The sequence below is a fragment of the Papaver somniferum genome, chromosome 7 (assembly GCF_003573695.1).
Source record: "Papaver somniferum cultivar HN1 chromosome 7, ASM357369v1, whole genome shotgun sequence".
Lineage (NCBI taxonomy): Eukaryota > Viridiplantae > Streptophyta > Magnoliopsida > Ranunculales > Papaveraceae > Papaver > Papaver somniferum.
In genome coordinates, this window is record NC_039364.1 from 211,257,177 (window position 1) to 211,271,129 (window position 13,953).

A 13,953-nucleotide genomic window follows, 5' to 3' on the forward strand; every position below is an offset into this window, starting at 1 on the left:
GATCCACATTGGCAACAATTAAGTTTTGTCCCTCCTCCAAAGGGCGATGTCGGTGAAGAGTTTGGTGACAATGAAATGGGAAGAGCGGTTATCGAAATGTACCGGAACATGAACAAACTCGAAAGGAAAATCTTTTGGGTTGACATGCGGCCAATCGTTTTCCGCATACTTCGGAGAATGTGCAAGAACCGGATAAAGGCAAGGGCAAAGGTAGGCCAAAAACCAAAGAAACAAAAAAAGAAGTTAGAGAATATGCAAAGGTGTTGGCTAAGAAGGCAAGTGAAATGACCCCTTTTACTAGAGAACCTTGTGGTCATGAGCATACCGCGGCGAAGTACCAAGAAGATTCGAAGAAAAGGGGAAGGAATATTATTCAAAAGGGCGAGTCAAGTGAAAGAAATATGAAAAACAAAAATAAGAGTAAATATCTTATCGCCGAATTCCACAAGATCAAGGCCTCATCACCACACATAGGGGTAGGCTTCATAATCTTCTGAGCCTCTTTCTCCATTACCGTCGCTTTTGCTTTATCAGCACGGGCTTGTTGGACATTGTTTATTACACGAGGATGAGAAAAATGTTCATACCATTCCATATATCCATCGTCAGTGGCATTTGGCTCATCAAACGAATCTTGTAACTCTTCGAATGGAACAAGATAATCCCCAAAGTTCTTCCAGTGGTCCACTGATGGAGCAGGATCGTATTTGGGGATGAAATTCTTCTCGCTGTTCTTAGTTCCGGCCTTCTTTACCTTGAAGTTTTCCACTTGTGGGACACTTTGGACACAAGAAAGTTGTCTAAGTACTCTTCGAGGATTATACATTGTACAACCCCCATGATGAAACAACGGTTCATTATAACCCGCAACAGGTGAGAAATCAATAACATCAATATCCTCCTCGTCTTCATCTGATGCAATGCTGTAAGGATGGAAAACCACATCTTCCACTGTTAACTTATCCAATGTCTCCCTCAACTCCAACACCTTTTTTCCCTTATTCTGTTCATGTGAGTTCAAAAATTCATATTTACCAGCTGTAGGCTTCCCAAAAGGCCAAGGAGTGCGAGCATTAGATAATTGCAGTTTAGGGAAGTGGTCGTACACCCAAACCTATGAGAAGAGGCAAAAAATAATACATTCGCAATATGATTAGTAACAATACACATTCATTCACTTATATATTCAAACACACAAACGATAATTTAACGGGGTACCTGAACAAGGGTGTATAAGCCTCCAAAATATAGACTCCTAAGCCTCGAAGCTTTTCTGAGTTCCACTTGAACGAATGAAAGAACCGCAATGCCCCAAGAGTAGTTGTTCACCTCATCCAAGGGGTCCAATAGCTGGAGGTAATGAGCATTTACCACGTGGCCTGAAGTGTCAGGGAAGAAGATGGTTCCAAGTTGATATAAAAAATAAGCAATCACATGGTGCTTAGTCTTCTCCTCTGTCATCACCAACTTTCCTTGAGCAACCAAGTCTTTCGTCCCTGAAAACTCATCAAACAAGGTTTTGAGCTTGATCTTTTTAAATTTCTTCTTGTACGTGCGGTCTTCCTCAAACTCATTATACTCATCACCTTCCTTAGGCTCTTTGTTAGCTCGCCTAAACTCACATTGTGCCTTTTTATCGCTCCATCCTAGACACCTTTCGACTAGTTTTTCAAGAACTTCATAACTCATCGAGGGATCGTAGCCATCTCGAACACTTGTTCCTGTAATTGGTAGGGCTGTGATTCTAAAACAATCATCCGGAGTTATTGTCATATCACCAAAAGGTAGATGAAAGGTATCCGTTTCTGGATAAGCCCTCTCGGCAAATGCAGTAACAGTGACAACATCAAATTTTCCCGTTCCATAGTACACAATCAAATACCGCCAGGCAGACCTCACCACACTCATTTTCTATATTCCATACCTTGTTCTTTTGACGTTTCAAAACACGAACAACATTTTTATGATCCTAAAAAAACAACATCATATCTTATATACTAATATATATAGAAAAGAACAATATATGTCAAAATATAATAAAATGACTGAGAAATCTAAATCTTGATGGTTAAGATTGAACCATACCTTTGTTGCAAAGATCTTGGCAGCCCATGAGTTTTTGTAGCGCATCAATACCTCCCCGCCATCTCTTGGAGTACCATATGTTGGATTCTTTGGCGGCAAACACAAATCCTTATGAGGAATGTACGAATATCCAGCACAAGGCTTTTTAGGCGTCTTTCTAGGTCTCTTTACCACTATGTCTGCTTGTTCCTCTTCTTCTTCCTCTTCATCCGAGCCCTCCTCTGATTCATCATCATCCTTATCTCCATCCTTGTCTCCACCTTCCTCATCTTTTTCACCCTCATCATCGCCACCCTCATTTCCTCCTCCTTGAGCTAGTTCATCTTCTCCACCTTGATTATGTTCTTGACTGCTCATCTCTTCCACGATCTCTTCATTAACTTGTTGGATTACGTTGTCGACATTATCTCTATTGACACCATCTTGGATGACAACACCCGGTAATGACCCACCTCCATACTTAGCATTTTTGGTACCACGCTTATCGACACCTAAGTGTTTTGGGCCTCTTGGCGTGGGAGTTCTCAAATCTTCCGGTAATGGTTGGTTAGATTTCTTACCTTTGCCACTAAACAAAAAAACAAAAGAAATAAGGAATAATTCACGAAAAAAAAAACAACTCAAGAAAAAAAAATCGTGTTCCAGGATAGAGTTCGGTTACTCAATTATTTTTTTGAGAAAACCGAACTCCACATATATATGTAAATAGCCAAGAGTTCGGTTTGTCAAAGTTTTTTGCGAACAAACCGAACATATTGGAACAAGTTCGGTTATATGGGTACATATAGGGAAAAAAAGAACAGTTCGGTTACATGGCCAATTTTCTTTTTTTGTAATAAGGGTACAGTTCGGTTACATGGAAGTTTTAAACATTTATGCGAAACAGCCGAACAAAGGTGCTAGAGTTCGGTAGTGTGGGTACTAGAAATTTTGGGAAAAATCAAACAGTTCGGTTACATGGATTTTTTTCCTATTTTTGGTAATATGGCTATAGTTCGGTTACATGGCAGTTCAACAAATTTTTTTGCGAAACAACCGAACTCACGAGTTCGGTAACCTAGTTTTCAATCCTATAAAACCGAACTGTTCTTCGTGTTCTTCGTTTCATGGAGTTCGGTTAATAAACTAGGGCAACAATAAAAGACGCTCTAACCGAACTAAACACTGTAACTTCAATTTGAACCCTATTTTGATGATTTCTAATCAATTGAATCGATGAAAATCAAATTAAAAGAAATGGGTTTCTCGGGAAATACCTGCGAATCGGTCCCATGGAAGAATCAGGCTTCTTACTGCGTCTATTATACTGGATTATGGATTCACTTGGCTCTTCCACTTCTTTATGAATCTCAAAATCACTTGGCTGATTTGCTAGATGTCCTAATGAGGGACCTGTTCCTGGGAGTCTTTTGGTTTTCTTTCGAAGAACCATTCTTATAGTCGATTGATTAATCGACGATGAAAATTTTATGAATCGGCGATTAATCGATGAAGATGACGTTGAAATGGGGAAGAAGAGAAGAACAAGAGGGAGAATAGTTTTCTCCTCAAAACTGTTTTCTTTTTTTCCTTTTTTTGGGTGCGGCTAGGTTTAGTTTAGGTTTTGAATTAGGTTTTGTTTTAGATTAAATTAGAGACAGTTATTAAGTTAGGATTAATTTTAATTAGGGTAAGGGCCAAATTAGTAATCTCATGATTTTAGGACATCCCTTAAAATTGTAGGGTAGGTGGCCTAATAGGACCATGGTCCCCCAAAAAAACCATGATCCCTAGAAAAATCGTTCAAAACAAAGAAGATTCCCATGCCTTCCAAAGAGACCCACCTGGCTAAAGTTGATCTACTAAGAATAATCAAGATTCAAATCCATGTAGGAATCCAAATGTTAGTTGGTTGCCGTTTCATGATAGTTTTTACTCCGCAAACGTAATCGACACAATGCAAGTAGTTTGTGAGTCTTAAACTTTATTTGCTCAACATTTTGAACGACCAGCAATACTCCTTGGACCTGCAACAAAAACTTCATATGAATCCGCACTTATGTCTTTGTTCCTTCAAAGTATTTGAAGGACAACTAATAATACTGTGTAGGCAGGAGTCCTCAACTCGACTCCTAGATACTCACTGATTGCCCCTATGCATGGTACATTGGGTCCCTTTGACATGTTACACTTGTTGGTCTTTCAGTTCTCTCCACTCCGAATGCCGAATGGTGAGGTACATTGAAGTACAGGCATACTTAGAGACACAACATTATATCCAAAATAGAAGTACAGGCAATATGATGAGCTATGAGCTAATTAGAAATGTTAAACATATCAGGGGTTTCAGATGCCAGTGGCTACAAAGATCACCCGTGTCAAGCAAGACGAAACAAATTGGTATATAAGCAATCACCCAGTTGGTATTTCAGGTAAAAAACCTCAAGAAATTAAGCCACAAAAACAGAAGTGTTATTTTTTTCTTTTTCCATAGTCTATTTCTGTGAATTAATAAAGGAACCAACCTGGATGAAGCCTAAAAGATAACACAGAGTAATAATCGTATATCCACAGAACCTTACGCTAAACTGCAACCCATCGGACCAATCTGTAATAGAAATTTAAGAATATGCTTACATGTATGTACAAATTAGAAGAAAATTTGTATTAGTGAAACTATATTGAGGAATGTCACCAGCCAAGGGAAAGGCACTCACCAACGATTTACGGTGAGTCGGTGGCTGTGGAATGGATTCCTTCTTTATTGATCCTCTTCAGAGCAACCATTGTGTTTGTTCCATGCCTTCCGGCTGTAATGACGCTTTCTAGTCACCCCCTAAAAGCTGAACCAACCTGCATTATCCCAATAGAAAGTCAGGGCAGCTATTAAGTTATTACTAAGATAAAAGAACTAAAAAGACCATTAATTTTCAAATTATGTGCATAATTTGGTTATCAATGATGAATCCAGAGAAGAAAAAAACTGTCATTTTGGTACGCCATCTTTGGCACGGATATTTCCGCTTCCAACCCTTAAATTTATAGTAACGCAAGTATTTGTCCCGAAACTGCCATTTTGACGTAGTGTGTACATGGACCTTCGAACATTTGCACTTCCGGGTGAAAAACATCAATGGCCCAATTTTCAAAATGTAGGATCATGTTCATAGTTCTTCAAAGTAACAACACATAAAATTAAAAACTTATGGTCAAAATGCTCCTTATACAAAACCATGTTAACCACAAACTTCCTTGTTTGGGTTGTCATAACTCATGTATTCTCCAAGATTATGAGAATCTTAATAACAAAAAATTGCATAACATCAAGAGATAATGATCCATACTATCACTAACAGGGGTTAGTCCACGAGTTTAATGTATTTTGAATCTTGGGAATTTGGAGGGAGTGTAAGAGAGTATAGGGAGTTTGAGAGAGTTTGGTGTGTTGAGTGTATGGAGTTTGAGAGACTCTCCCAAAATCTCCACTTTTTTGAGAGATTTGGAGTGAGGCAAAAATACACTATAAACTCCCTAGAACTCCCCAGAACTCCCAAAAAAAAAAAAACTCCATATCATTCTAATTTTTACCACTAACAGAGAGTTTAAGAGTTTCTTTCAAACTCCCCCGGGGTTTTTTAGGGAGTTGGGGAGACTCTTCTAAACTCTCCCACGACTAACGGGGATTTTGAGAGACTCACTCGAACTCCCTCACGACTAACGGGAAAAAACACAACTACACCCAACTCCCCCAACTCCCTTGAGGACTAACACCCTGTAAGCATATCACACAAATTGAAAGGAAAACCACATTTTATTCATTTCTTTAGCAGGTTAAAAGAAAAGGACTCAATGTACACTGACCAATTCAAACTTATCTCATCAACTTCACTTCCAGTTATTATATATATCCAATTTTATGATTTTTCGACTATCGACCATTTTTATGAGTTCCACAATGGACTAATATCTATAGAGTTCAAATTTAAGCTTCATACCTTTCAAGGAAATGAAAAGGATGGACGGGTATCAACAAAACGAACTTTTTCTGACCTCCTAACTTTATAAATCAGAGTGAAACAACGTCCAGACTACAGAAAAAGAAATCTTTGTAGTTCAATATGGCACCTGCTAGTGATTACTTGAATAGACGATTTTTCCCCAACCAAAAAAATATCCACAACTTGCAAAGTTGTTCCATAAGAAATATCAGGATGACTAAGTTCTTCATTTTCTTTAGAGAAGTGCCATAGTAACAGGAGCAGAAAGGCTACTCCACGGGATATAGAGTAGCATCAAAAATTTTCCCCTGAACTGTAGATAGGTCGTCTTACTCACTCGACAACCCGACTATATATATATCCTGAATTTTATTCATATCTATGCTCTATTCATTTGAAATAGTGGACTATCGTGAATGAACTTGAACCATTTGAGTTAGCTGCAATTAAACTTAGTAACTAACACAACTAAATTAGTATTAGCATAAAAATCAGTACCACACAAAAATAATAAAAACATTAAAATGAGTTGTTAATAGCAAACCACAAAAATGCTTCAGAATATCAAGGAAGACAGGCTTAAAAATGTAATACTGCGAACAACGGAAAGCAAAACTAAAAAAAAAATAGGATCAAAATCATATAGGCATCTTCTTCCAAGGATCTTGATATTATAGGATGGTCACCTGTAGAAATCATAATTATCAAATTGGTCCCCTAACTCAAATAGTATAAGCTAAAGAGAGCAAAATTTATAGAAACTTCTGCTCAACCATGGCCGAGCACTTTCATACTGTAGTGTTTGCACAAACAGAATATTTAACAATTCAACGAACTGCGAAAACGCAAAAGCTACACACTTTGATCATATTACTTTGAACTGTAGAAGGATACACAATCTATTCATATTTATTACATAAACATTACAAACGCTGCATGTTACTTTGAGCTGTCTATGTAACCGATCAATAAGATCTAGTTTATAGCAAAACATATCTAATAACACTAACTGCTATATTCTCTGCCAACACAGATTCATTGAGTGTTTGTTTTCTCTAAGTGGGTTTTAATAAGACTAAACAACTAGTGGATATTTCATTATTTCTGTTTCAGCTCATCACTGCAAAAAAAATTTACCGAACCTAAAGAATCCATATAGCCTAAAAGAACATCTCGTCGCACATACCTTTAACCTGAAAACTATTACTTTATGGTCTCTGATTATAATCTAATCCATGCAAATCACTCTATGAGTTCTAATCAAAATTGTCACCAGAGGTCGCTTGGCTATTTTCTATTGAAATTTCCGGCACTGGAAAACTTCAGGCTCCAATATATCCATCTCTTCCTTTAGTAAGCCAAGTGCATTAGCCTATCGCTTATCTAGACTGCAATTGAGGGACTCTTGGTCGCTAGCGGACAATTCAAATGTTTAAGCTAGTTCAGAGGAGAAACTAACATGGAAGCATTGGGGACAACTATAATTGGTGGTGGTTGGACTGATTAGCACAAATGAGATTGTAGTTTTGCCAACAGGTGGGTTGACATAATTATCCGTTTCACAATGAGCTCAACATACTCCTTACTCGTTTTATTCCCATATCTTCTGGTGTAATATTAAACAAAACCTATGGATTGCTGGAAACAGTACAACAACAAATAACGATTTCAGTACCTTGGATGGAGCTACACAAAAAATCTGCATCTGAAAGAAACCAAAAAATAAGAAACAAAAAATTGCGCAAAACTCAGAATTGTACTTACCTTACTAACTTACCACAAAGTGCAAAGCAGGAACTAAAGGAAAGCTTCAAGTAAGGAATCAGGGTGACGAAGTTGAAGCCTTCGAGCATTCAACAACTGCCCACGATCTCTTAGGAGAATTCTCGGAGAAGGAATTCTACATATTTAACACAAACTACAATCTTCAGATACTCGATGCTGAGGATTATATTCTTGTTGTGCATGCTGCTCTCGGTTGCAAATCCTCTTTTCATCTCTTTCAACATCAGTCATAGAGCCTCGATGTCTTCACATCAGTGTGGCCAAGCCCTCCTTTATTTGAGCAGTTGTCATAGAGGCTCAATGTGTCTGTTGTAAGCTTGAATAAATAGGACTTCAAAGGGTGAAATCAGCAGGAGCAAATGATAAACCGCAGATGCTTTCAGGGAAGGTACCTTGTTAGAATTAGTGTTGAACCCAATTAATAATCTTTTGAAGCTCATCCAAATGTGGAAATAAGTACCACCGTTACTGAAAACAACTCAAAAGATGCAAATGGAACTGGAATAAGTTCAGGTAAGCCATATAATTTAGCACTTACTTAAGATGCTCTCTACTTAGGAAAGCATCTAAACAATGTATCGTCGTCTAAAAACCATAGAACAAACCTAATTAATTAGCACCAATCAATTCTTTCCACAAATTAAACCTAAAACCACAAAAAAAAATCATAAAGCTGAAACATTACTCGATTACACAGATTCAAAAACACAAATTCGATGACAATGAATAAAACCCAGATGATTTACCTGAGATGGATGCTGGTTCTTTTCTCAATATGTCCTCCACCAACAAAAATCTGCAAAAATACATCAAAATTTTCAGAAAAATCAATCGAACATAACAACTACATTAACTTTAAGAAAACCTAATATATCAAAAACGCTCAAAATCAAACTTACAGAGTGTGAGAAAGCGTGGTCTGAAAAGAAATTGAAAACCTTTGGAAGATAACCTCTTCCTCTTTTGAGGTTTATGTAATGGGAGCTTCAGGGATTGATTAGCAGACTTAATGGAGCCGTTAATGGGATCTTTATTTTTCGTAAAGTATGATGGGAAATCGATTAGCAGAAACTATGGTGCTGGTGATGGGAGCTTCACTGTGTAACGCTTGAAAATTAAAGGGAGAAGAAGTCGAGTCAAAACTGTAAATTTGACCAAATGCGGGAGGAATGAAACCCCTAATAATTGTTTTGTAACGGAGCTGAGAATAAGTGAAGCAGTGATTGGGGACGTCGGATCAAGGCTTAAAAGGTGGGTTCATCCTAGGCCACGATTTATCTTTTGCATTTTCAGATGAATGAGAACCGTCGACTGCAAGGCCTATGCAGAGTCGTCGGATCAAGAAATACACATTTATTTTTGTAAGATAGATAAACAAGTTTTTCTTAACCTATAGATATAATCCAAGAGAAGGAGTTTCTCTATATTTTAGAGAGACCCAAAAAAAAAATATTTTTATATTGTTTTATTATCATCTACTATATATTTTTATCATCTACTATATATGATAGTAGTATAGGTGTAGTAGGATATTTTATCCCGGAGGCATCCGCTCTGCCATATTGCTATTGGAGACCTGGGAGCTCGTCGGCCGCGTCAAATCGACCACTTCCATTTAGGTTGTTTGGATATACAATTGAGCATCTACTATATATATATATATAATAGTAGTAGATGTAGCAGGATATTTTATCCTGGAGGCATCCGCTCCGCCATATTGCTGTTGGAGACATGTGAGCTCGTCCGCTGCGTCAAATCGACCACTTCCATTGTAAAGGAGATAATAGGTTGTTTGGATATACACTCAGAAGTTTCTTTACGACTTCTGGAAGTCAAAAAGTCAGAAGTCAATTTGGCAATAATTTTTCAGAATGACTTCTACAAGCAGAAAAGTCAACTTTTTGTGAACCAAAATAGTTTTGCTTCTGACTTCTGCTAAGCAAATTTGTATCCAAACAAGCTATAAGTATCGATGACTTTTTATTATTTGATTTTCCCCGTTTATGATTATTGCACCCAACAATGTCTAGGGTAACCTTTGCACTTCGTTCAGTTGAACTGCAATGTTAGATGGCACCTCCGGATAATCCAAGCTACTTCGATATATGATGCAAACCTTTGTATGGATTTTTTTGCAACCAATTATAAACGAATGTACGATCTTGAACACATAAACGTAGGAACAAGACGCCTCTGAATCAACTATGTGGAAATAAGGAACGGACGGTCCAAAGTCCAAGAGTGAGCTCCTACGAAAAACAAAATGATCAAAAGAAGTGTTACCGATTTGGCGATTTTCTATTTAGAAGACCATGAAATCGGGCCCTATGAATTCTCTACAGTACAAATGGGCACTGGTTTCTTTTTGCCAAGACGGTTACCAAGGACGTAGCGAGGGTAAGACACAAGTATCAATTGCAGTGATATTGGTAACATGTGGGATCATAGTACACGTTGTCGCCGTCATCATCATTGTCGGACACAGCAATGTCATCTTATTCTTCATTCTAATGATGAGCTGTTTGTGGATTCCTTTTGGTTGACAGAGATTGCTTCACAGTAATTCGTCTCCGCGTCATGCATTCGATTTCCAAATGTTCCCCATTCTCTAACACACCTTTGTCTTACCTGAAATTACAATCATAAACTTCACATTCACTTATGAACTTACTGATCCATAAATAAGAAAAGAACATAGGAACGTAGGAAATTGGACATGTACCATTTTTTTCTTCCCAAATTTCTCTTTACCCTGTAAGGAGGAAAAAAAAGGTTTTCATTTCATGAACACAAGAATTTTGATGATTAATAGGGAGTTTAACAGCTTAAAAATGTTCAAGCGTAAGACTAATGGCATGTTTTTCTTACCTGATTCCAAAGCGTTGGAATACCTTGATGAATAATCCATTGAGCATCAACAACTCCTATTTTCTCATGAGCAGGCTATATTTGAAAGATAAAAGGAATGAGAAATTTCAGTCACGAGTAAGTAGTAAATGTACTAGTAACAAAGAACAACTTGCGGAGTAGGTCTACTGACCTCTACACATCTCCTAAGAGAAAAATCGATACCCCATCCATGTATTAAATCATTCTACAGAGAAAAACGATGATAGGATATTTATCACATATTGTTTTCAAGGAGTCATTTGATGAGGTTTGTAACTGATGTAGATTATCTACCTGAATCATATGCCACACACAACGCCAGGCCTCTCGAGAAAACACAGGAGCCTGAATCTCAACAAATCTACATGTAAGATAGAATAAACTAATGAGATTTAATCACACCCGGCGACATTTTTTGGTAGCAGAAATGATATGGAAGTAGATGTTTTCTCATACGCTGCACATGGTGGCAAATGATTTTTGCAATCCCCTGGTTTCTCTTCTACTACTCTGATAAGAAAAAACAACCGTAAGGCACTACAAGCAAACAAAGTGGGAGAAGGACTGGGAGCATTTCTTTTCTACGTACTTGTGGACTTCTCCTCCAACTATTCTCCTTGTCATCGGCCATGTAAACTTTTTGGTCTTCTCTAAACCAGGCTGTGATATCTCAAGTCCATGCTTCCTTGCCAGCTTTATGTACCTATAATTGACGACAAAGATACAGAACTCTCAACTTCATATACTGTAACACTTTAAATTTTCTCAGGAAAGGAAACAAAAGATCTTCGTCTGTCCAAAAAACTCACTCATCAGCATTAAAATGTTCAAGCCCCAAGTCTTCATCCCAAATAAAAATGTACTCATATGGTGCCACAATATCAGGATGCAGGAACCTCTTTGCATACCACCTTGAACAAAGTATCAGAGGCACATAAGAAGCTATACTCAGAAAAGATGTGTAAGCAGAGTTGAAAAGTCGAAATAGGTCGAGGACTTTAGTGATAGATCCTCACCATTTGGTTTGCTTTGGGGCACTCACATGGATAGCTCTCTTTGACCATTCAAACTCATCCCATTCGGTAGTAAGGCCATCATAGTGAAACAACATGATTGTAAATTCGTCCGAGAACTGTAAGAGAGGGAGAAATAATCTCATGAACAAACTATATAAGACTTGACTGCAAAATGAGGTAAACACACTCAATAAGGAACAGAGATTCGGTTTCACCTTTTTAACTGCTGCATCGATATTGTCTTTCTGTCTGTAACCAACTGTAAAGGTTACAAGATACTTTTGCTTAAAAGTTAAGTCCTGCAGGAGTCAAACCGATCAATCTATAATTAAGAAATACAACATAAAGAAACAATAATACGAATTAAGCCTTCCGCTTTATTTTGCTGCAGATACCTGTCAAATATACAATGTAATTCACACCTCCTATTTACACGTACCTACAAACAAATCAATTACATCATTTTATACTAATTACAGTCAATCTGAGATTCATGAATTATAAGTAACTTGCTAGTTGTAAAAATGTCAATCAGCTATATCCATACTGAAGAAGCTGAGGGTGCAAGGAAGGGATAGTGTGTGCTCATTCATCCAAGAGCATGTAACTAATGAACAATTTGACACAGCCAAATTGCGACACCTAAAAGGCTAAAAAGTAACCAAAAACAAACGTCAAATTGGTAGAATTTGATCTTGTTTGATGTCTTTCATATAAAGCGTAGGATTCCCACCTCTGTTGGTTTACCCCACAATCTGCGGAGATATAAGTCTGACTCTGATGCGATAATGCCTGGGGGTAGTGTTTCTGTACCGCGCGGATTTCGTGGAAGTGATCTCTGCAAAAGAAACACAAGGAAACCAGTTTAAGGTTTCAATAGAAAATTAAAGAGCATTACATATCGATTTGAGGTTTTCACATTATTTACGAACATAGCAGTACCTTCGTGGTAGCACCATAGTTTTGAGATAGGTCTGTGCTAGTTAAATTCTCACACTCTGCCGAAGACCAAGGCTTTTGCGACAAGCTATTAATCACCGCGTCATCATTGTGGCTATTGGAATGGAAAAGGCTCGAGTCAAACTGCACAATATAGAAGGTAATGTATAAACATTATTGACTTGCAAAATAATACGATGAATGAGAACTAAAACCAAAATCTAAAAAATCAAAACTAGAATGCAAACAATAAGCAATAGTCTTGTAACCTTGTTTACAGAAAATCCTATCAAGAAGCCAACGATAACTCCAACAAAAGCGTTAATAGTCATCTTCATGGTCACATTTGTTTTTGCTAACACCGAACTGCAGTATAGCATAAGTCACTGGTGAGTTCATCAAGATACTTAAATTGATTGAAATTGACTAATGATTAACAAAAATCAAGTGTTGAAAATTGTCCAACCTGAATCCGAGACCTCGTGATCTAGTCATGGTATGTTCTCTTTTGCCTTGATCTGCTATTTTTCCGAAATTTGATAATTTAGCACACTACTGCTGCTATATATGACATCGCTGAAACAACAAAATCAAGACAAAGAGGAATTAGTTAAAGAACCAGACAGAACTGAAAACTGTTAGCAGTTACAGTTATCTAACCGTCTTAAAACTACTATTTTTGGTCAAAAACTTCCCCATTCTGAAAATTGGTTGACTACATCTAAAAAAAAAACATTAGTAAGTCCATTTAAGCTAATCATGAAAAACTGTGTAATTAACATCGGATAAATGAAAAAGGAAATCACACTTACAGAAAAACCAAATCGATTTACTTTTAGAAATTCATGGTATCAACTATAGAAGTAATCAACAGAGTTTAAGTTTCAAGATTTTAAAGTCCAGTTGTGTAAATGTAGTTAATTAAGTTCGTTAACAATATAACTAATTAAGAATAAACATAACTTCAAGAATTAATCAACTAACCTGGATATGAATTTCTCTGAGTTAGAGAAATCAAGAAAACAAAAATACTATATTGAATCTTTAGGCAACTAACTTCTTTTACCTTTGGATTTTCTTCTTCTTATCTGGTGAATTAAAGAGAATAGAAAGTAGTAAAATTTTGGCTAAAAAAGAATTCGAATTTGAAATCTAATCTAGCTACTTTGATAAATATAGAGAGAGAAAAGTTAATGAAGGGAGGAGTTAAACAAGGCTACTACTACTACATAGTATTAATTAATTAATAAATAACTGAAGCA

At 37.0% G+C, this 13,953-nt stretch overlaps 2 protein-coding genes and 1 long non-coding RNA gene across 10 annotated transcripts; all 3 read right to left on the minus strand.

Annotated features, from left to right (window-relative positions):
• Positions 1-373: 373 nt before the first annotated feature.
• LOC113295890 (protein MAIN-LIKE 1-like) lies at positions 374-1,529 on the minus strand. Its single transcript, XM_026544224.1, has 2 exons — positions 1,219-1,529; positions 374-1,114 (listed from the first exon to the last, which is right to left on the minus strand). The coding sequence occupies exons 1-2, from the start codon at positions 1,459-1,461 to the stop codon at positions 374-376; spliced, it is 984 nt and encodes a 327-aa protein (XP_026400009.1). The 5' UTR covers positions 1,462-1,529.
• A 1,988-nt stretch (positions 1,530-3,517) lies between these two features.
• On the minus strand, positions 3,518-8,984 carry LOC113299491. Of its 7 annotated transcripts, XR_003335000.1 has the most exons (6): positions 8,747-8,984; positions 8,594-8,643; positions 7,827-8,315; positions 4,782-4,917; positions 4,209-4,672; positions 3,520-4,091 (listed from the first exon to the last, which is right to left on the minus strand). It is a non-coding gene; the product is annotated as an uncharacterized LOC113299491 (long non-coding RNA). The 7 variants fall into 7 exon arrangements; XR_003335001.1 differs by having other exon boundaries at positions 3,518-4,672; positions 7,840-8,315; XR_003334999.1 differs by having other exon boundaries at positions 3,518-4,672.
• Positions 8,985-9,953: 969 nt separating this feature from the next.
• LOC113299493 lies at positions 9,954-13,953 on the minus strand. 2 transcript variants are annotated; one of them, XM_026548514.1, is made up of 15 exons: positions 13,758-13,953; positions 13,158-13,267; positions 12,961-13,057; positions 12,695-12,835; positions 12,486-12,590; positions 11,968-12,051; positions 11,753-11,868; positions 11,546-11,647; positions 11,326-11,439; positions 11,193-11,246; positions 11,031-11,097; positions 10,888-10,941; positions 10,716-10,790; positions 10,570-10,599; positions 9,954-10,475 (listed from the first exon to the last, which is right to left on the minus strand). In XM_026548514.1, exons 2-15 carry the CDS (start codon positions 13,184-13,186, stop codon positions 10,350-10,352), a joined length of 1,194 nt encoding a protein of 397 aa, XP_026404299.1. In that variant the 5' UTR covers positions 13,187-13,267; positions 13,758-13,953; the 3' UTR covers positions 9,954-10,349. The 2 variants fall into 2 exon arrangements, with proteins under 2 accessions (XP_026404299.1, XP_026404298.1); XM_026548513.1 differs by having other exon boundaries at positions 13,676-13,953.

Excerpts from the sequence above, each read along its gene's own strand:
- LOC113295890 (XM_026544224.1), bottom strand. The coding sequence starts at position 1,461 with ATGACAGAGGAGAAGACTAAGCACCATGTGATTGCTTATTTTTTATAT. Across the intron at positions 1,115-1,218 it reads GCTTATACACCCTTGTTCAG|GTTTGGGTGTACGACCACTT; the intron begins GTACCCCGTTAA and ends CTCTTCTCATAG.
- LOC113299493 (XM_026548514.1), bottom strand. The coding sequence starts at position 13,186 with ATGACTAGATCACGAGGTCTCGGATTCAG. Across the intron at positions 11,098-11,192 it reads CATTTGCCACCATGTGCAGC|ATTTGTTGAGATTCAGGCTC; the intron begins GTATGAGAAAAC and ends TCTTACATGTAG. Across the intron at positions 10,600-10,715 it reads TTCCAACGCTTTGGAATCAG|GGTAAAGAGAAATTTGGGAA; the intron begins GTAAGAAAAACA and ends TCCTCCTTACAG.